Consider the following 22223-nt stretch of genomic DNA (forward strand, 5'->3'; position numbering starts at 1 on the left):
TTCCGGAAGAAGGCTCGTAAGTCAGAACGCTCGTATGACGAAACATTGTTTCCCATAGGAAACAATGTAAAGTCAATTAATCCGTGCAACAACAAAAAAACCCGCTGCCGCCGAACGCGGAAGTTAGCGTTCAGAGACAGCTGCGAAGCAGCGCGCGTGTTTTAAAACGTGGCAGCCGGCCTGGGGGGCTCGGGGGGAAGCCCCCGAGCCCCCCAGGCCGGCTGTGACGTTTTAAAACGCGCGCCGTTTCGCAGCTCTCTGCTGAATCCGGAACGCTAACTTCCGCGTTCGGATTCAGCAGACAGCTGCGAAGCAGCGCGCGTGTTTTAAAAGGTTGCAGCCGGCCTGGGGGGCTCGGGGGCTTCCCCCCGAGCCCCCCAGGCCGGCTGCCACGTTTTAAAACACGCGCGCTGCTTCGCAGCTGTCTGCTGAATCCGAACGCGGAAGTTAGCGTTCCGGATTCAGCAGAGAGCTGTGAAGTGGCGCGCGTGTTTTAAAAGGTTGCAGCCGGCCTGGGGGGCTCGGGGGCTTCCCCCCGAGCCCCCCAGGCCGGCTGCCACGTTTTAAAACGCGCGCGCTGCTTCGCAGCTGTCTGCTGAATCCGAATGCGGAAGTTAGCGTTCCGGATTCAGCAGAGAGCTGTGAAGCGGCGCGCGTGTTTTAAAAGGTTGCAGCCGGCCTGGGGGGCTCGGGGGCTTCTCCCCGAGCCCCCCAGGCCCTCTGCCACATTTTAAAACACGCGCGCTGCTTCGCAGCTGTCTGCTGAATCCGAACGCGGAAGTTAGCGTTCCGGATTCAGCAGAGAGCTGCGAAGCGGCGCGCGTGTTTTAAAAGGTTGCAGCCGGCCTGGGGGGCTCGGGGGCTTCCCCCCGAGCCCCCCAGGCCGGCTGCCACGTTTTAAAACGCGCGCTGCTTCGCAGCTGTCTGCTGAATCCGAACGCGGAAGTTAGCGTTCCGGATTCAGCAGAGAGCTGCGAAGCAGCACGCGTGTTTTAAAACGTCACAGCCGGCCTGGGGGGCTCGGGGGCTTCCCCCCGAGCCCCCCAGGCCGGCTGCCACGTTTTAAAACACGCGCGCTGCTTCGCAGCTGTCTGCTGAATCCGAACGCGGAAGTTAGCGTTCCGGATTCAGCAGAGAGCTGCGAAGCGGCGCGCGTGTTTTAAAAGGTTGCAGCCGGCCTGGGGGGCTCGGGGGCTTCTCCCCGAGCCCCCCAGGCCGGCTTCCACATTTTAAAACACGCGCGCTGCTTCGCAGCTGTCTGCTGAATCCGAACGCGGAAGTTAGCGTTCCGGATTCAGCAGAGAGCTGCGAAGCGGCGCGCGTGTTTTAAAAGGTTGCAGCCGGCCTGGGGGGCTTGCCAGCACCCCCCCGAGCCCCCCAGGCCGGCTGCAACCTTTTAAAACACGCGGGATACGAGCGCCAAGGAGCTGTCTCCTGAAGCCGAAAGCGGAAGTTAGTGTTCGGCTTCAGAAGACAGCTCCTTGGCGCTCGTATCCCGAATGTGAGCTCGGGAGGCGAACAAAAATGTCGCTCCCCTCCCAGCTCTTATCTCGAGTAGCTCGTAAGTAGAGCTGCTCGTATGTCGAGGTTCCACTGTACTCTGTTTTTTCACCAGCTTTCCAGTGGAATTGGTTTCTCGACATATCTATAAGAATACAAAAACAATTACGTTGTGTCTTCAAGAATATCTAAATGAGTTCTTTGCTTGTCTAATGATATTCACAAGCCTACTCTACTTTGTCTGTTAAAAAAATAAAAAATATTCAGATCAGCTAAAATTTGTCCTTGAACACACAGATCTCTACATGTATGTTTATTGAGAAAAATGTGGAGCTTGAGCTGGCAAAACAGGTTTTTGTAAAAGGATTTTTGTGGCACATTTCTTGTTTATTGATTTCTGCCTTAGAACAACTATTATTTCTTTGATTTTTATAAAAACGGCTTATAAAACTTGTTTATAAAAACAATCTTCAAGTAATTTTTAAAAAATGTTTTCTGATAGTCATAGCTGTGGCATGGAGCTAAGAAAGATATCAATTGGCATACTGGCCTTCGGGGTGACCCATTCAGACTTAAAGGTTGAAGATTCTCACTTTCAAAACCACTTTTAAAGCTGTTTTATTATTTCATTATATGGCCAAATTCCCTGCCTTGTATGCCAAGATACTGTTGCTAAAGTTGATGGAATTAATTAGATCATTATTGAATTCCAGGTCAAAATTCTTAGTCTGTGATCTTAAGTGAATGTCTCACACGTAAACTATTCTGTCATTTTGAACTTCACTTTAAAGGACAAAATATTAATACATATATACATACCAAGACCGTCATATATATATATACTGTATATATATGTATATATGTATATATAAATAAATATATAAATAAATAAATGATTTTTGCCCTCATCATTAATGATGAGGTTTAAGCATTCCTGGACAACTGTTAGATAGAATATCCTTCAATATACATTACAGCTCTAACATTTTTTTCCAGGAGAAAATTATATATGATCCTCTTTCCTTTCCTAGCATGGAGCATGTGTAAATGCAATGGATTTATGGCAGTTCACTCCTCTTCACGAAGCAGCTTCTAAGAACAGAGTAGAAGTGTGCTCCCTCTTGCTGAGTTATGGTGCTGACCCTACACTGTTAAACTGTCATAATAAAAGCACAATTGATTTGGCCCCTACACCTCAATTAAAAGAACGATTGGCATGTGAGTATAGAAAATATAAACTGAATAGAGATTATTACTTTTTTCAGTTTTCTATATGGATCCATTCAGTGGCTGATCTTGATAATCATCCACTGTTTGTAATTGATTGCTATTTCTGTCTTTCTGAACGTGTTTGAGGCTTAAATGCCATAAAACTTCCTTTTTTCCCGTAGATGAATTCAAAGGCCATTCGTTACTACAGGCTGCAAGGGAATCAGATGTGAATCGTGTTAAAAAGCATCTCTCTCTCGAAATTGTTAATTTCAAACATCCTCACAGTCACGAAACTCCTTTGGTAATTTGTTTAACATACCCTTTCAATTAAAGTTGTCTGTTACCAGTAGTCCTTGATTTACAATCATTCATTTAACAATAGTTCAAAGTTATGATGGCACTGAAAAACATGACTTATAACTTGTCTTTAAATTTACAACTTTACACCATCCCCTAAAGCCACGTGATTTCAGTTTGAGTGCTAAATAATGAGTCAAGTAAAGTTGTCTTGAAGCAGCTGCAGCTTTTTCCCCCCCAGGCTCACTTGAATGCTGAAAAAAGAGGCCTGCTTTTGATTAGGTTCGGAATGGAGGCTTTTTGGCGAATGGGAAGAAAATTTGGGGGGGGGGGGGGTGTATGTGAAATTTTCCTACCTGCCATCTTTCCCTTAGTCTGTGCTGATCTTGAGGAATGGATGACAGGAAGGAAAATCCCGTCCCCATTTTCCTCCTGCAAGCTTCCCAAAAAGGGAAAAAGCAAAACCAGTTGGCCAAAAAGCTGCCGGCTTCTGGAAACAGCCCAACAAGCAGAAGCACTGAGCCCAGAAATAGAAGAACCAAAGTGGTATTTGTGCTGCCCCAAGGGGCCAGCGGACTACAGCTACAGCTACATAGTTGCCACCACACCACCATTCATACAAGCCACACCAGTCCCCCCAGGCTTATTTTCAGGGTAGGTGTAATATTAGACACACCACCCAAAAAATTAGGGATGGACTTATTGGGGTGGATCATGTTTTTGGGGAAACACAGTAGCTAGCAAATAATATCATAATTTCATTCTTTAATAGCATTGTGCTGCTGCATCTCCATATCCTAAGCGAAAGCAAGTCTGTGAGTTACTTCTAAGAAAAGGCGCCAACATCAACGAAAAGACAAAAGAGTGAGCTGGTTTCTATTTTGCCCTTTTTTCTTATTCATCCATGGATATTGTCAGAAGAACACATGCTGTACAGGTTTTTTCCCATTCATTTTATCCTCACAACTACCCTGTGAGATAAGATGTGAGAGTGAGTGAGTGACTTAATTCAAAGAAAATCAGTGATTTTGGCATCAATTCTTCTGATACGGTTTTCAACTTTTTTTTTGGATTGTGGATGAATTTGAATTTTGGAAAATGTTACAATATGTATTCTTGGGAAGTTGTAAAATACAGGTTATAGGATGCAAGCCACCACTAAATTTCTTACTGCAGTAAAATACTGTTTCTTGAAAAGTGTTCTTTGAATTCACCATTTACTATACTTACATGGACGTTTATTTCATAGAAAAAGCAAATACATTCGATCCACAGCTAACATTAGAGCACCATCTTTCAGCTGTGGCAAGGAGGATGTTTGTCTGGTGCACCAGTTGCGGCCCTATTTGGACTGGGAGTCACTGCTCACAGTCACTCACGCCCTCATCACCTCGAGGTTAAACTACTGCAATGCTCTCTACATGGGGCTACCTCTCTACATGGGGCTACCTTCAGATCATGCAGAATGTGGCTGCGAGAGCAATCATAGGCATTCCCAGATATGCCCATGTTTCATCAACACTCTACAGCCTGCACTGGCTGCCGATCAGTTTCCGGTCACAGTTTCCTCATCACCTCGAGGTTAAACTACTGCAATGCTCTCTACATGGGGCTACCTCTCTACATGGGGCTACCTTCAGATCATGCAGAATGTGGCTGCGAGAGCAATCATAGGCATTCCCAGATATGCCCATGTTTCATCAACACTCTACAGCCTGCACTGGCTGCCGATCAGTTTCCGGTCACAATTCAAAGGGTTGGTAATGACCTATAAAGCCCTACATGTCATCGGACCAGAATACCTTCGGACCGCCTTCTCAGCGGCCGATTAGCTCCCACAGAGTTGGCCTTCTCCGGGTCCCATCGACAAAATAATGCCGTCTGGCAGGAGCCAGAGGAAGAGCCTTCTCTGTGACAGCCCCAGCCCTCTGGAATCAACTCCCCCCAGAGATTCGAATTGGCCCCACCCTCCCCATCTTACGCAAGATGTTAAAGACACCTATGCCGCCAGGCATGGAGGATTAACTCCCCCCTCTTCTGACTATAGCGCTTGAGAATGGCATGACTGTGTTGTATTGATTGTTTTTAATATTAAGGAGTTTTAATTTTATTTTTTATTAATTAGATTTGTATTACTGTTATTTATTTATTATTAAATTTGTATGCCGCCTCTCTCCTTAGACTCGTATTGTATTTGTTATTGTGAGCCGCCCCGTGTCTTCGGAGAGGGGCGGCATACAAATCTAATAAATTATTATTATTATTATTATTATTATTAATTGCTCATAAATAACTTTAGAACTAATTTTAATTTTAAAATTTAGAATTATCCCAATTACTTACCCTTATGCACATTTTACCTTTCCCTTGGATTAATGTCTGTGATTGTTGTTTTCCCTTAGGTATATACAGGCATATAGATAAAAGGTTTCTTTGATTGTTATAGTTTTATGCTGCCTTTTCTGTAGGAATTTCAAGGCAGTTTATGTGAGATCTACAATTTATTCTCACAGCTTGGAGAGTGATTGTTTTATAATTATCCAAAGTGAGTGACTGTTTTAAAATTATCCAGTGAGCTTCTATGGTCAACATCTTAATTACTGAAGCTTGTTACTCCTCACTTGCTCTTACCTTTTCTGCTACCCCTTAGATCTTATTTGCAACCCTTACATTACAGTATCCCACTGCTTCTCATTGTTTAATCCTCTTCTTTCAAAGAAAGGACCAGTCCTTTCTTTATATATAGCCTATGCTATATATAGTGTGTGTGTGTGTGTGTGTGTGTGTGTGTGTGATGTACTTGAGCAACGCAGACTGCCCAAGAAGCTGCTGATACAGTTCTATAGAGGAATTATTGAGTCTGTTCTGTTGCATCATATTCATTTCATTTCATTTGGAGCACCTTAAAGAGACAGAGCAAAACTTTGAAACCTAAACTCAGTTTGCTATTGAGTTGCCAAAAATATTTGAGATGTGCAAGAAAGTATTGCCTGGCAAAGAAGTATGAAAGAATGCCAGCAGGCATTATGTTGTTTAATTCTCATCACATCTGTACTAATTTTCAGCATTTTGAAAACTCAATTCAGCAAGAACAAAATGGAAATAAATTAGGACTTATTTTGTTTTTATAAAGCTTCCTGACACCTCTTCATGTTGCATCAGAAAAGGCTCATAATGATGTTGTTGAAGTAGTTGTGAAGCATGAAGCAAAGGTATGAATCATTTTTAAAATAAATGAATCATATTATGGGGCAAACATTTAAAAAAGGATATGTACATTTATAAATGTTTATAATTAACCTTTGAGAAAAACATCATTATTTTTATTCTCTTCCAACTGTATAGAAGCCAAAAGAAAGGTGCTTAACAATATTTAAATGATATTTTGGGGATTTGATAGCTTGTCATTCCTGTAGGAATTGGCAGATGATGGCAGGAACAGCAATTTTGGATATTAATATAGTCAGTATAGATGTGCAAAACATTTCATTGAATATCCTCAGAATATCTGTTCCAGACTTTGAGGCAGAAGTTGTAATAGGCTATTTCAAGGTTATACTACTTGCAGTACATATGGAATGTACTGTTTTGAGATAGGAGAAAATACTTTGACTTTGGAGAGGCTGTTCACCCTTAAAATATTTGCTGCCTTTTAGTACTCTTGTTTTTTCAAAGTAGACAGTTCTCTATTGTTCCATTATGAATTACTCTAAAGAACCAGATGCCATATTCTGTACTTGCTGCATTGTTAAGATTCTCTGATAATTTTTAGGTCAATGCTTTGGATAATCTTGGCCAGACATCTTTGCATAGAGCAGCGCACTGTGGCCACTTACAGACATGCCGGTTGTTGTTGAGTTTTGGCTGTGATCCCTCCATTATATCACTGCAGGGTTTCACAGCCTCTCAGATGGGAAATGAAAGTATCCAGCAGTTGCTACAAGGTAAATCATGTATAATTTTTGTTTGTGTTAAGTTTTTTGCATTTTAATAAAGACCAAATTAGGAATCCTTGCTGAATTCCCTTGAATTAGTAGTTTCCTGAAAAACGATCTTAAGAGGCTTCCGAGAAATTAATAATGGCCTCACAGATAACTAACAGAATGACCATGCCTGGTTTTTGTACATAAATGATGCATAAAGAAAAGTTGATCATGCTCCCGTTCTATATGAGATAGAAGACAAAAATACCCATTCAATCTTTTCAGTCTGTGTAGTCTTTTTAAAAACAGAGCCACTTGCTTCAGATTGAATTTAAATTGCCACTTCTCTATACTAAATGATAATATGAATGGCACCTTTTTGATTTTGTACTTTGATATATGTAATACTTGATAAGTATTAAGTTCTTCTTGTGCAGAAGGTGTTCCTTTGGGCAATTCAGAAGCCGATCGACAGTTATTGGAAGCAGCAAAGGCAGGAGATGTAGACACAGTAAAGGTAAGATAATTTGTTGGAGAAAGAAGTAAACATCTAACAAAAAAAGCAGATCAGTTTGGATTGTCCTTAAATCTTTGGAGACAGAAAAATTGAAAATCAAATTCCACTGCACCTTAACTGATTTGAAACAATACATTTATAAGCAAAATATAGACTTCTGTCTTCATTGCTCCTTCAGTAATTGGCCAATTCAGCTGCTTTGAAAAGATGCTTAAAAAAAAAAAAGGACACAAAATGATCTGAGAAGTCATATATTGTTAGGATAATTGTAATTTTCCACTTCGGGCTTTTCTTAGGTGTCAGAAAACATCGCCAAGACTTCACTGCATTATTTAGAAATATATGTAACCATGCTAATGAGAATAGTCAGTGTTATAAAGATATATGATAAACCTTGTACATTCATGATAATGACAATAGACGCCAACAGGTATTTGAAATATTGATTTTTTAAGCAACTCTAAAAAAAATAAATAGGCTCCATGATCTTCATAAGAATAATTTGTTATCTTCATTGGTTAAGGTTTAATGTGGATGTGTACTCCAAATTTGAAACAGTTTTTAGACTCCCAAATGTTTTTCATCATATTGAAAGCGTTTCATTATTAAACGTTTTGAACTTGAAATGTCCCCAGAATGATTGAATATCCTGTTTTAGTCTCAAAAAGGACACTTCCTGATCAGAGCAATTCCTATTCAAAGAGCATGCATTCCATTTTCTGTTGCACTTGAGGGTCGGTCAGTTTACACTGTTATTATGAATCATTAAATATCTAAGCTGGCTGAACAGTTATTTTTCAGTATTTTCTTATAATAAAAGGTTGAATAGAGAGGATTGAAGACTTGGTGCTGTAATTTCTATGCTGCTTCAATCTAAGAAATTCCATGTGAATTAAAAAATTCAATACAAGCAAAAGAACCAACATTTTACTTTTTAAACAAGGAATACAGGATTAGTAGAATATATCCACAGTGTTTATATCCTGCTTGAACTTTGGACATCTAATTCATTCGTTCAGTCCTCGGAGGATCATGGAAGAAGCCAATCCTGCCTCTAAGGGCCAGTTATTCTACAAGAAGGGAACTCCTACATGGACACCCCTATCTAAGTCTGCTGCTGGGTTTCCTGACAGGAGGGAATTTTCAGTATGTCCTTCCTGTTTGTGCATATCAGGTGGGCAGATTCTGCCATTAATGTTTGACTCAATTTTTGCATTCCACAGAAGTTATGCACAACACAGAGTGTGAATTGCCGGGATATTGAAGGGCGCCAGTCCACACCGCTTCACTTTGCAGCAGGATACAATAGAGTGTCTGTAGTTGAATATCTTTTGCAGCATGGGGCTGATGTCCACGCGAAAGACAAAGGGTAAATATTCCAATCCATATTTGATTTGCAAATGCTTACTTCTGTTTGTTTGCTTTCAGGGATGGCAACCTTAAAGGTCTATATTCCTAGATACTTGTGTTACAAATTTTATGCATCAAGCTTTGTGCAGTTAAGGCTTCATCTGTCTGCAAATAACCTTTTTGTCTGTGTATGAGAAAAATGTTATGAAAAAGTTAATTAGTTATTTATTTGTTGCCCATCTCATATTCAATGACTCTGAGTGGTTCCTTGTGATGCACATTGTGGATGGAAAATGAATAAAGTGACACAAATCCATTGTAATGCAGGTGTTGGGTATCGGCACAAAAAGGAATGGAGAATTCCCTTTCTTATTCCACTTATTTGGGTTCTGTGATGATACATGGTATCTATTATAATGCCCTTTTATCATAATGCTCTTTAATGCCCACTTCACTGATTATATAAAATATATTATGACAACTGATCAGTTGACATGTATGCTATATTTGTAATGTGACTAACAATAATTGTAATAAGTAATTTCTGAATTATGTAAAGCAGTTAGTCCAGGGGTGTGAAATACAAGGCCAATGGCCCACGATGTGGTCGGATCTGGCCCATGGGGCTATCCTGGAAAATGTAAGGCACAGGCCCGGATTACTTTGGCCCAAGCTATCCAATGCAAAAAAGCAATATCGGGCCAGTATGGTTTTGGCCCGGTCTATCCATTGCAAAGAGGAAATATGCCAGCAGTTTGGGGAGTGGTGTCAAGCTGGCCAGGCCCACCCCAAGGTGGTCATGCTCCCCCATCCCTCTCCCAAGATCAACTGCAGCCCTGGTGTGGCGTTCATTAAAATTGAGTTTGATACCCCAGATTAGTCCATCAGAATACTATTGTTTAAAACTTCAGATTAATATTTTTCCTGAAGGTTACAATGCTGTCTTTTTAGAGTATTGGAAATATTCATTTAAATTGAAATTTTCTGCTTTTCTTCAAAAATTTCAGTGGCTTGGTTCCTTTGCATAATGCTTGTTCTTATGGACACTATGAAGTGGCGGAACTTCTTGTTAAACATGGTGCGATTGTGAACGTGGCTGATTTGTGGAAATTCACTCCTTTACATGAAGCTGCAGCAAAAGGAAAATATGAAATTTGTAAACTACTGTTACAGGTAAGTTGCTTGAAATGCATGTGTTATGAAAGGTGCTGCTTGGCAAACTGGACCTCCATGGGGTCAGCAAGCAAATGGGATTCCCCGCCTCCTTTTGCTTGCAGCGCCATTCCCGAGGCGGGGAAATTTTGGGCTCGGTGGCAGCGCGGATCTCCCCCACTGTTGCGCCCATTGCCCAGGACAGCCTTAGCTCACTTTGGCACTCTTTGGAATGCAACGGAGGGGGGGGGACCGCGCCGCCTCTGAGCCCAAAATTTCCTCGCCTTGGGGATGGCGCTGCAAGCAAAAGGAGGCGGGGAATCCTATTTGCTTGCTGCCCACGAGGGGATTCTGGGGCCGGAGCTTTGACGTTACGGAGACTCTTTCCTGGCCCATGGCTTTATTTCCTCCTCAACTCCCCCGTTTCGGCCCTGGCTAGGAAGGAGTCTCTGTGACGTCAAAGCCCCGCCCCCGGAATCCCCTTGTGGGCGGCAAGCAAATGAGATTCCCTGCCTCCTTTTGCTTGCAGGGCCATTCCCAAGGTGGGAAAATTTAGGGCTCGGAAGTGGCGCGGCTCTCCCCCATTGTTGTGCCCATTGCCCAGGGCAGCCTGCGGCCGCCTGTCTCCTTTTATTTCTTACAGAAAAGGTGTGGCTGCGGCATCTGAGCCTTTTCCATAAGAAATAAAAGGAGATAGGCGGCCACGGGCTGCTTTGGCAGAAGACAGGAGGGCGGGGCCAGAAGTGTTCAGGTTCGGGTTTGGCGAACTTACCCGAACTCCACCGCCAAGTTCGTCCGAACCCGCCGAACCCGAACTTTGTTGGGTTCGCCCAACACTAGTTGTGGCACAAGGAATAGGGTGGATTGTTGTACATTATAATGGAATTAATACTTATTTTTTCAATTGTTACCAAATTAGCATGGTGCTGACCCTACAAAGAAAAACAGAGATGGAAATACCCCATTAGACCTTGTTAAGGATAGTGATACAGATATTCAAGATCTCCTTAGAGGAGATTCAGCTTTGCTTGATGCTGCAAAGAAGGGCTGTTTGGCTAGGGTGAAAAAATTGTGTTCCCCTGATAATGTCAACTGTCGTGATACACAAGGCCGGCATTCTACTCCACTCCATTTAGCAGGTGAGTTCTCTAAAATATTATAATGATGTTGCTGTATCAGTCATCATATGGAAAAGCTCTTGAGTGAGATTCTGGAGTAGAACATGAATTATATTAGTTAAGTCATTATAAAGGGCTGAGAAAAATAAGTGTGTTAATAGCAATAATTGTTGTTAATGATTGTCTAGGCTCTACTTCGTATATATTTAAATTTTAATTTTTAAATGCCCCTAGAGATATATGAGAGTCAGATGTTTGGATAATATAGTGCAGTGATGGCGAATCTATGGCACGGGTGCCACGGGTGGCATGTGGAGCTATATCTGCTGGTACGTGAGCTGTTGCCCTAGCTTAACTCCAACGTGCATGTGTTTGCCGGCCAGATGAATTTTGACTCACACAAAGGCTCTGGGAGAGCGGCTTCTGGGGGATGGGGAGGGCATTTTTATCCTCCTCCAGCTCCATGGAAGCCTTTGGAGCCTGGGGAGAGCGAAACACAAGCCTTCTGGGCCCACCAGAAGTTGGGAAACAGGCCGTTTCTGCCTCCACAGTACCTCCGGGGAACGGGGGAAGCTGTTTTTGCCCTCCCTAGGCATTGAATTATGGGTGTGGGCACTCACGCATGCATGATAGCACATGTCCATGCCCTTTTGGCATCCGAGGGAAAAAAGGTTTGCCATCACTGATATACTATTCCAGCATCTATCTATTCTGAAAAGCTGCAGGTTTCCAGGGTCCTAGGTCTTGGTTTTTCTTAGCTGTTTTTACTGGTGAGGTAAAGAGTTAAACCTGGAATTTTTAATTAAAAAAAACATGAATCCTGCATTGTGCTTTGCCCCATATGACTGCTGCTTGTATATGGCTACCTGTGGGGGGGGGGGGGACCTGTGGCTTAATGTTCAGAAAACAGGAAAATAAGTGGGTGATGCTTTTTATCTTAATTTTATCTTAATTGTTGAGTCAGATACAGAATAATTTATTACAAATATTTGTTCTTATTGCCTTGCAGCTGGTTACAACAATTTGGAAGTTGCTGAGTACCTATTACAGCACGGGGCTGATGTAAATGCACAGGACAAAGGAGGTTTAATTCCTTTACATAACGCAGCATCCTATGGGGTAAGTAGCTTGATCTTTCATTGTAAATATTTTAAAATTATACATCAGCTTTAAAGGAGCCAATGTGGGTCTCTTAAACCTTTCTGGCACTGCAGCTTCAAGTTTTTTTCCTGAATTTTTATATTTGTATACAGTGATCCCCCGGTTATTGCGTCCCCAACCATTGCGAACAGGGTAATTTGCGAATTTTGAACCCGGAAGTCAAAATACCATCTACGCATGCGTGCCCTTTTTTCTATGGGCACGCATGCGTAGATGGCGCCCGGCAGATCAGCTGCTGGGCGGCTTCCCTGGGTCTTCCCCCTCTTGCTGGCATCAGCGAGGAGTTTCCCCACCGCCCAGGCAAACTCCTCGCTGCCGCTCGCCCGCCCACGCCGTTCGCTCCCCCTCTTGCTGGCGGGAGGGCGAGAAGCCCTCCCCAGCACCCGCTCGCCCGCCCTTCGCCGCTCGCCCGCCCTTCGCCCTGGCCGCTTCTTCCCAGCGGAGAAATTCCAGCCCCCACCTGGTCCCGCCCGATCCTCCTCCCTGAGGCAGCTCGCCCTCCCATGGCCGCTTCCTCCACCCTCCATCGCAAGCCCTCGCCACCGCAGCCAACGCGCGCTGCGATCTTCAAGCCCGGCTCCTTTCGGCCCAGCATCCCGGGCCAAGCAGCTGCCTTCCGTGACTGAGCCTGGCTCGCCCGGAAGATCGTAGCGCGCGTTGGCTGCAGCGGCGGCGACGTTGCTGCCGGCTTGGCTTCCCTCGCCAGCGCAGCCAACGTGCGCTACGATCTTCCGGGCGAGCCAGGCTCAGTGACGGAAGGCAGCCGCTTGGCCCGGGATGCTGGGCCGAGAGGAGCCGGGCTTGATCCGCTGAGCCTGGCCGGCTTGGCTTCCCTCACCGGCGCAGGCAACACGCCCTGCCATCTTCCGGGCCAGCCAGGCTCAGCGGATCAAGCCCGGCTCCTCTCGGCCCAGCATCCCGGGCCAAGCGGCTGCCTTCCGTCACTGAGCCTGGCTCGCCCGGAAGATCGTAGCGCGCGTTGGCTGCAGCGGCGGCGACATTGCTGCCGGCTTGGCTTCCCTCGCCGCTGCAGTCAACGCGCGCTACGATCTTCCGGGCCAGCCAGGCTCAGCGGATCAAGCCCGGCTCCTCTCGGCCCAGCATCCCGGGCCAAGCGGCTGCCTTCCGTCACTGAGCCTGGCTCGCCCGGAAGATCGTAGCGCACGTTGGCTGCGCTGGCGAGGGAAGCCAAGCAGGCGCGCCGTTCTCCGCTGACTCCTAAAGCGGGGAAGTTCGCCAGGAGTCAGCGGAGAACGGCGCAACTGTTTTAAAACGATCGGAGCTTTCCAATGAGTCCCGAAGACAAACGGCAAACTTCCGCGTTTGTCTTCGGGACTCATTGGAAAGCTGCGCGGGTGTTTTAAAACATCCCCGCCGACATGGGGGGCTTGCTAGCACCCCCCCAAACCCGGGTTGGGGGTTCGGGGGGGTGCTAGCGAGCCCCCCATGTCGGCAGCCGCGCCGCCCCCCCCAATCTTCGGCTCCTCGCTAGCGCTGCGGAAGTTAAAAACACCATCTGCACATGCGCAGATGGTGTTTTTACTTCCGCAGCGCTACTTCGCAAAAACCCGCTCGTTGCGGGGGGTCCTGGAACGGAACCCTCGCAACGAGCGGGGGATCACTGTATATGGATAGAAATCTCTTCCATGGTGATTGTTACAAAAACAAAGCAATGTAACAATGTGTCCCATCAGTAAATTTGTGAAAGATTCCAAAAATCTCTTCATGTTTTTATTACCATTACAGTATTCTTTTTTTCCTTCATATAGTTTATACTATGGGAGGTCTCTACTTAAACTAATAGCATTTACTAATAGGATGAAGAAAATATGCCAGTGAAAGCTCATCTACAAGCACAAATTTTGTTTGGTTTGTTTTCAGTGGGATGATACCTAGTCAAAATTGCAACAATTAAGTTATTTTTGCATAGTATTATATCACTGATACATTGAGGTTTTATGACCAATGAAATCTATAATTATTTCAATATAAAGAGCAGAACATATTTCTGGATATTACTACTGTAATGTTGTGGTGAACTAGGACTGACAAAACTGAAGTGCAAAGACTCATTCTGAGATAACCATCATCTCTGTTGATCACTGGATGGCCTTAGGCAAGTCAGTATTTGTAAGTTACATCTCCTCATAGAATTATAATGAATGTAAAAATGAGCAAGATAATCACATACATAGCCTTGGTCTAATTTAAGAAATAGCAGAATTTGACTTTTCTACTTGAAGGAATGTTATGTGTCGCAGTGCACTCATACTCAGTCATTTCCATAGTAATACGGAATTAATAATAAACTGGTGGGATAATAAATAGACAGAGTAATAGAAAAGGAAGAAGATAAAGTGCTCTCGGACTTTAGAATTCAAATAGATAATCACTTGCCACAAATTACTTCAGACTTAACAATTGTTGATTTTTAAAAAGACAAAAAAGTCTGGATAGTGGATGTGGTAATACCTGGAGACAGCAGAATAAAGAAAAAAAGACCTGAAAATAGATGTAAAACAACTGTGATAAAAGAATGCAAATATATGACCAATGGTGGCTAGAATACAAGTATCAAACTCATAGTGTCACATGATTATTGCAATGTTCTCCTCTTTGTGGATCTGGCCCATGGCCACCAGTCTGACATCCCTGTGCTAAAAAGTAGGAGACTGTGAGTTCAAGTACTACCTAAACCAGTGATGGCGAACCTTTTTTTCCTCGGGTGCCGAAAGAGCGTGCGTGCCCACTATCACGCCTGTGTGAGTGCCCATGCACACCTTGGGGAGGGTGAAAACAGCTTCCCCCATCCCCTGGAATCCGGAAACAGCACATTCCCCAACTTATGGTGGGCCCAGTAAGTTTGTGTTTTGCCCTCCCCAGGCTCCAAAGGCTTCCCTGGAGCCAGGGGAGGGTAAAAACACTTTCCCTCATCCTCCCAGAGGCTCTCTGGAAGCCAAAAACGCCCTCCCAGAACCTCTGTGGGAGCCAAAAATCAGCTATCCGGCACACACATGCATGTTGGAGCTGAGCTAGGCCAACAGCTCGCGTGCCAGCAGATATGGTTCCGCGTGCCGCCTGTGGCAGCCGTGCCATAGGTTCGCCATCACTGACCTAAACCATGAAAGCCAGCTGGATGATTTTGGACCAGTTATTCAGCCTAACCCACCTTGCAGAGTGATTGTGAGGAAAATAGAAAGGTGTGTTAGATATATTTGCCACCTTGGTTATTTGTAAAAATAATAAAGGGTGGGATGCAAATAAATAAAAACTATCAAAGAGCATGTATCCTAGACCCTTGGGATGGACTCAGTAGATGGATAAAAATGCCAGATCCAGTATAAAGATGAGGCTGACTGTGACCATTAATAATATGGAATATTCCTCATATTAATATGAAGCAAACATTGTATTAAGTGTGGTGCGTATTAAACTTTCTGATATACCTAAAAGTAAATAAAAAATTACATGAAAGTCTTTAAAAATACATCTGAGTTTTGCTGTCTTAAGTTCTCCTCTACTCCCATCCTTGACATTCTGAGATTAAAGTGATCAGACTGATGATAACCAATTGAAAAAACATTGCTAGCGGTATGTTACACATAGCCTCTTCACGGTTATGTGTTTAGATGTAGTCACATTTTTTTAATGGAAAAAGATATTTTTCAGGGCTGTAAGCTTCATGCAGTAACATGTTGAAATTTTGATGTAGTTATGTCATCTAGAACTATCCACATTTAGTGAATGTTAGTCTCAGTAGACTGCAGAAAGATAATTTAGCTGTGCACTTTGCTATTATCTGTCAGATTTAAATTTGTAATTACTATTTTTTTTTTATTTCAAAGTAATATGAAAGGAAGGTCTAAAACATAATAGACCTAATTAAGTCTACAATTCAGTTTTCCACTCTTCTTAGAATACTGCAAGGCTCTGCTAGTGGCAAGGATTTTGCGTTTGCTTCAGTTCTGCTTCCTCGGGGTTTGTTTTTTTAAAACTAAAAGTTCTTGGCCAGATTGTATTTCTGGTACATTCAAATGTTTGGATTATGACTTCAGCATTCATGACAAGACATACACATTAAAGATCCATTTGCAACTAATGTGGTTGCTTTAGAAAATGAAAGGTGGCCTAAACTTACCTTTAAGGACAACTCTTTCAGCAAGAGTTCACTTTTTCTTTGTGGAGAGGATGACAACAAAAACACTATACCATTTTTTAAAATGTCCATGACATCTAGCAAAATAATTCTAGTAAGAAATGGAGGGTGTAAGAATATATCGAAACAACAACTACACTGCTCTTGAGGGGCTGCAGTTTAATTTGATGATCTGAAACTTCACCTTCTCAAAGTTTCACTTTCCAGCCAAGATCATTTCTGGTGAAAAGCAGCATTAATTAAAGATTTGTTTATTGCACATTAATGTCCTGAGCCAAATTATAGGAAAAAATTTTTTTTCCTGAAGATTGCACTATATAAATGTATTTTATTTTCCAGCATGTAGATGTAGCAGCTTTGCTTATAAAGTATAATGCGTGTGTAAATGCTACAGACAAATGGGCTTTCACACCTTTGCATGAAGCATCCCAAAAAGGAAGGACACAGCTTTGTGCCTTATTATTGGCCCATGGAGCTGATCCTACTCTGAAAAACCAGGAAGGACAAACGCCATTAGACCTAGTCACCGTAAGTGATGGGAATTTTTTAAGAAGTTTGTATTAAGCTTCAGTTGCTGGCTGCTGACCAGGGTATCAGATTTGAGGGTTTTAAAACACGTAGTTACCATTGTGGACTACAAGCTCAAGCAAGGACAGCAACTCCACAAATCTCAATGAAGATGGAATTGGAGCAGCCTATATGTGCTGTTTGTCCAAGATTCATGTTTCCCGGGCTATCTATGACTTGGGAATTATTAAAGATACACAAAATCCATTGATCCACGAACTGTATTTACAAAATAACTTCAGAATATTCAATCCCTTCAATCCCCTTTGAACCATGCTGCTCCAGGGGATTTCAGCAGTTTCCGGAATTAAATCCAATAAAATCAGAAGCAATTTGAGGTATTCCAGCCATGGTGATCTGGTTTGAAACACCATTCTTAGATTACCATAACCATATGTATGAATAATGTGGTTTTATATTTTAAATTGTTTTTGCATTAAATTTTAGGAATTAAATATTTTAAGCCCCATAAATATAAGTGTAACAAGTAATTTTTAGCAAGTATTTTAACCATGTGAAATGAACCATGTGAAGATGTACAGTAATACGTCTTGTATCTGTAAACTGTTTATGCCATGAATATGAATAACGTAAATACATTCAGTTAAGTCCAAAATTGCCAATTCATTGTTATGCTTTAATTGGCACTATATAGTATTTAGCTATATCCCATAAGCATTTCGTGATTTTAAATTGCTATCCTACAACTGGGTGCTCAAAAATATGTTCCTCTGAATTCAGCAGGATACTCACGCAGGTAAGTGAGAGATAGGTTAGAAAGCAAAAGAGTGATTATGTTCATTCAAGTTTGTAGCAGGAAATAAATTTTAATCATACCCTTAAGCAAGTAGAACCAAAATTTAAGTATGTCTCAGTCTTGGCATCGGAGTTACCATACTCAAGAAAACCTCTGGGGAGAATATTTGAAATGACACTGTAAGTAACAAAAAGAAAATTAGAGTAATTCAACTAAAGCACTGTTTACCTAATCTTGCAATTGACTTGTCTGTTTTGTGACTATTTTAACAAAATGTTATTTTTAAAAAAATATTTCCAGGCGGATGATGTTAGCGCACTCTTGGCAGCTGCCATGCCACTTTCTGCCTTGCCATCTTGTTATAAGCCTCAGGTTATAAATGTGTCTCAGACTACAGGAACATCAGCTGATTCACTTTCTTCCATTCCATCCAGTCCATCTAATTTGTCAGCTGCCAGTAGTCTGGACAGCTTGTCTGGTAGCTTTTCTGAACTCTCAGTTGTTAATACAAATGGTGCTGAAGGAGCCTCTAGTTTGGAAAAGAAAGAAGGTGAGCCTGGCATTTTCTACTGCATCATCTTTAAGTAGCTAAATAAAGGGTGGTATAGTTATGCATTAAGACTAATATCTAATGATGATCGGACTAAAGCTATGTTTTTCCACCATAGATTCATATTTGGTATAATTTTAATCCAGACTCATAGAATTGGAAGGTACTGTTAGTCCAACCACTTGCTCTATGCAAGAATCCAAATTAAAGCATATTTAAGATTAAATAATCATCTGTGGGTTAAATGTATCGATGTTTGTCTTGAAGCTTACGCAAGGGGAACTTTGTGTATCTTTTTCCTGGAAAAAAATAGTATCACAAAAGTAATTAATTGTGGACTTAGACATGTTATGTTTACAGTAGGATTTCCCATAGAATACTACATTCTACCAAAAATATTCTTGAATGTATACTGGGTGTATAGGGAAGATTCTAAAATTATTTAATTTGGGTAAATAGAATTTTAAGTGAAATATAAGGTCAATTTGCATTTTAAAGTATATTTCAGTATGGTAGTTTTGTGAAAATATTGCACTGAATATTCTTGTAGAGAATGATATGCCTGTAGCCTGATGAAAAAATTCAGTTCAATTTATATGTAGCTAATAATTACTTTCATATTTAGTTCTCAATGTAGATTTTAGCATCAATCAATTTGTGAGAAATCTTGGACTTGAACATTTGATTGACATACTTGAAAGAGAGCAGGTAACCATCTTGGTTTGGAAGCCAAGTAAACAATAAATTATTTGTATAGTTGCATTATCATAAATTGTCAGTTCATGTTGTCAAATGCCTTCTGCGCATCCAGAAAGATCAACGGCATTTGTTTTTTTGGGTGGGCTATTCGAAGGTGTTCAAAATTATTCTCATATTGTCTCTAATGTGCTTCTTACGTAGAAAGCCATTTTGATCTGTGTGTATAAATTCATTTAAAAGTCTAAAAAAAATTTTTTAATGTAAAATTTATAATCAAACTCAACCCACCAGACCCAAAATTACAATAGTCTTATTTATAATAAAAAACTAAAGAGTCACGGTATTATCAACCACTAATGAAACAGAAAAATCAAAATCTTATATCCAAATATTGAAAAGAAAAGCATAGGGAAAGAATATCTATAATCTCTGCTCTTATTTCTCTTTCAAGTTCATCAAAGAGCTGTTACAGTAAATAGCAACAAAAAAAGTTCCCAGTATATCACACTCTATAAAGCAAAACAATTTCTTATCTATCTAGTTCACACATTGCCAAGATGATTTCTCTTCCTTGTTCTTATGACCAAATTACACTGGTGCCTCTAGATGGCACTGTAGTTCAGTTTTGAAAAAAGGGTTTTGTTTTTTTTAAAAAAACAATTTAATCACCTTAATTTTAATTCTTCATTTCTACTTTGAGAAATAAAAGATTTAGGCTTGTTCAGTCTGGCTTTCTGATTTATTGTCCAAAACAGTCTTACTAAACCAAATTAATGTTTCCCTCCTTTTATTCTTTGGCTCCTCCCTCCTCCTTCTTCGCCGCTGTTCAATTGGTGGCGGCAGGGCAACAAAAAGTCCAATTCCACCTCTTCTGTTTTAGCCATATTCTCCTCTCTTTACTATTCCAAGGAGGTTATAATAAGAAACGAAAATATCATGAAAGATTTTTAACAGAATGTTATTTCTGTTTTGATTACATCAGCATTTTATTAATGAAGTTATTTTGTTGATCGAGAAAAAAAAAGAATTATGCAAGAAGCTTCCTCATATTCAGCATCTAAGGCACAGGTGTCAAATTTGATTGTGTCACGTGACATTTTCTGATATATTGCAACCTTTTTTTCCTTTGTGGAACCAAGATGGGCATGACCTGCACATGATGCATCCAGCCCGCAGGTTGCTAGTTTGACACTCCCGTTCTAAGGCATCATTTTTGCCTCAATTCATTAATCTTTTATCTTGGAAGTATAATCTGGTGTAATTCTGTCCAGTTCTAATATGATGATGATGATGACGATGATGAAGATAAAGATAATAATAATCAGAGTTCACAAATACATTGATACTGTCCTTCACATTATATGGTTAGTTTGGGTACAGCTGTTTTACACATGAAGAGGTAGCATATGTATCTGAGTTTCAGTTGTATAGCTACAAACCTTGTATGGCTTGTTGCATCTTAACAAAGGTTTTGTGTTAAAGATTTCAAATGTGTAATAACACTTCATTTCCTAGCATCTCAAACTATTTGATTTAAATTAAATTTTAAACAAGTATTAAAAAATTAGTTATAACAATAGTAAAATAATAAGAGAACTAAGATTCTCTTATTCAAGAGTAGGCTATCACATATTTTCTTAAATGCATTTTAAAAAGCGTTAAGATTTATTTTCAAATGCAGAATATATTTCAGTGGTTAAGAAACATTTTAGGAAATTGTGATAGGATAATCCTTTTGATGATCTAGGTTTTTTTTAAGTGCACTCGAATCAGACGAAGGTTTTTGTTATTAGCATGGCAAAACTATTTCACTCTTGTCTCTAAGCGTTAAATAATAATATGGCTTCTATAAAAACATTATCACTTTATCATTTGAAATGCAAAAATCTGACCACACCTCTTGAATTCTTATGAAGAAAATTAATAATTTTAATATTTAATCATTCCTTTTCTTTGGAGATAACTTTGGATGTACTTGTTGAAATGGGGCACAGAGAATTAAAGGAAATTGGAATTAATGCTTATGGTCATAGACATAAAATAATAAAAGGAGTCGAGAGGCTGATCTCTGGACAACAAGGTATGTTATAATAAGTAATATATTTAAGTTACATTTTATACATTTCTACAGTTCAAAATTGTAATGTTGCCATTTTCATTTATTTTAGTCATACAAAAAAAGTCTAAATCAGACAGATCTAAAAGGTACTCAAGATGCAATGCTAATGTCATTTCTCTTAGGTCTTAATCCATATCTAACATTGAATACTTCGGGTAGTGGGACAATCCTTATAGATCTCTCTCCGGATGATAAAGAGTTTCAGTCGGTGGAGGATGAGGTATATTATTGTTGTATATCCTTAAATATGTAAGCATTATGTCTAGCATTAGTTAAATCTATTGCCACAAATCTATTTGTGTTACAATAAATGTAACACAAATTTTCCCAGTAACAATTACCTGGAACAATTACCGCTGACTATTTTGGAAAGGATTAGTCATAATTTTATATTGTTGTTTTCCATTCTCCAAACCCAAGGGCAGTTTACATTGTTATAAATGTAATTATAAATGCAATGATAAATTATCTTTTGAGAGAGCCATTTTGGTGGTATAGGTAAGGTATCCAGCTAGAAACCAGAAGACTCTTAAGAATAAAACATTGAGTAGAAGAAAAAAATCTTTTAAAATGGCTTATAGTAAGCAGTACTTATGACTTGAAATGAGTAGTAACGTAAATTTCATCCACCAACCACCAACATCCACCAACTACCATGAGATTATATCAATCTGCATTCAAGCATCTACAAAATAAGCCAATACCAGCTTACATAACTCCGATAAAGAACACTGATCAATTATGAGAAAATTATTTCCAGACAAAAAAGTTTTATTCAGGGGTTTTAGGTTACATTTTATATATATACTTATCTGTGTACATTTTAATGTTAAGATGCAAAGCACTGTACGAGAACACAGAGATGGTGGCCATGCTGGTGGAATTTTCAACAGATACAACATCTTAAAGGTAATGTATAGCTAACTCTGGTACCCATCTCTCTATTTTAAAAGCTGAAAAGGGTTAATGCATTATTTTTAAAGAAATTTGGTATTTGAAATCTTTAGCTAATAGATAACATTGATTGACGTTCTAGTTGAATCAGGGTGGATTTGATTTAAATCAAGTTGATTTAGATCACTAGTAAAAAGGTTTGATTTAAATCAACTCAATTTAAATCATGATTTTTAAAGAACAATTGTCAT

General features: G+C 40.7%; 1 protein-coding gene across 1 annotated transcript in view; it reads left to right on the forward strand.

The window, feature by feature from the left end:
• TNKS2 (tankyrase 2) overlaps window positions 1–22223 on the forward strand; it is a 48171-nt gene that overhangs the window by 20275 nt on the left and 5673 nt on the right. The window contains exons 7-23 of the mRNA XM_070754207.1: window positions 1798–1807; window positions 2532–2718; window positions 2892–3013; window positions 3782–3873; window positions 6143–6221; window positions 6782–6953; window positions 7370–7449; window positions 8673–8818; window positions 9807–9972; window positions 10871–11090; window positions 12079–12188; window positions 16726–16914; window positions 18011–18260; window positions 18886–18968; window positions 20919–21039; window positions 21201–21298; window positions 21913–21987. Of these exons, the coding sequence (XP_070610308.1) occupies window positions 1798–1807; window positions 2532–2718; window positions 2892–3013; window positions 3782–3873; window positions 6143–6221; window positions 6782–6953; window positions 7370–7449; window positions 8673–8818; window positions 9807–9972; window positions 10871–11090; window positions 12079–12188; window positions 16726–16914; window positions 18011–18260; window positions 18886–18968; window positions 20919–21039; window positions 21201–21298; window positions 21913–21987 (2200 nt within the window). The remainder of the gene's footprint in view (window positions 1–1797; window positions 1808–2531; window positions 2719–2891; window positions 3014–3781; window positions 3874–6142; window positions 6222–6781; window positions 6954–7369; window positions 7450–8672; window positions 8819–9806; window positions 9973–10870; window positions 11091–12078; window positions 12189–16725; window positions 16915–18010; window positions 18261–18885; window positions 18969–20918; window positions 21040–21200; window positions 21299–21912; window positions 21988–22223) is intronic.

This window comes from Erythrolamprus reginae, chromosome 5 (genome assembly GCF_031021105.1).
Source record: "Erythrolamprus reginae isolate rEryReg1 chromosome 5, rEryReg1.hap1, whole genome shotgun sequence".
Classification (NCBI taxonomy): domain Eukaryota; kingdom Metazoa; phylum Chordata; class Lepidosauria; order Squamata; family Dipsadidae; genus Erythrolamprus; species Erythrolamprus reginae.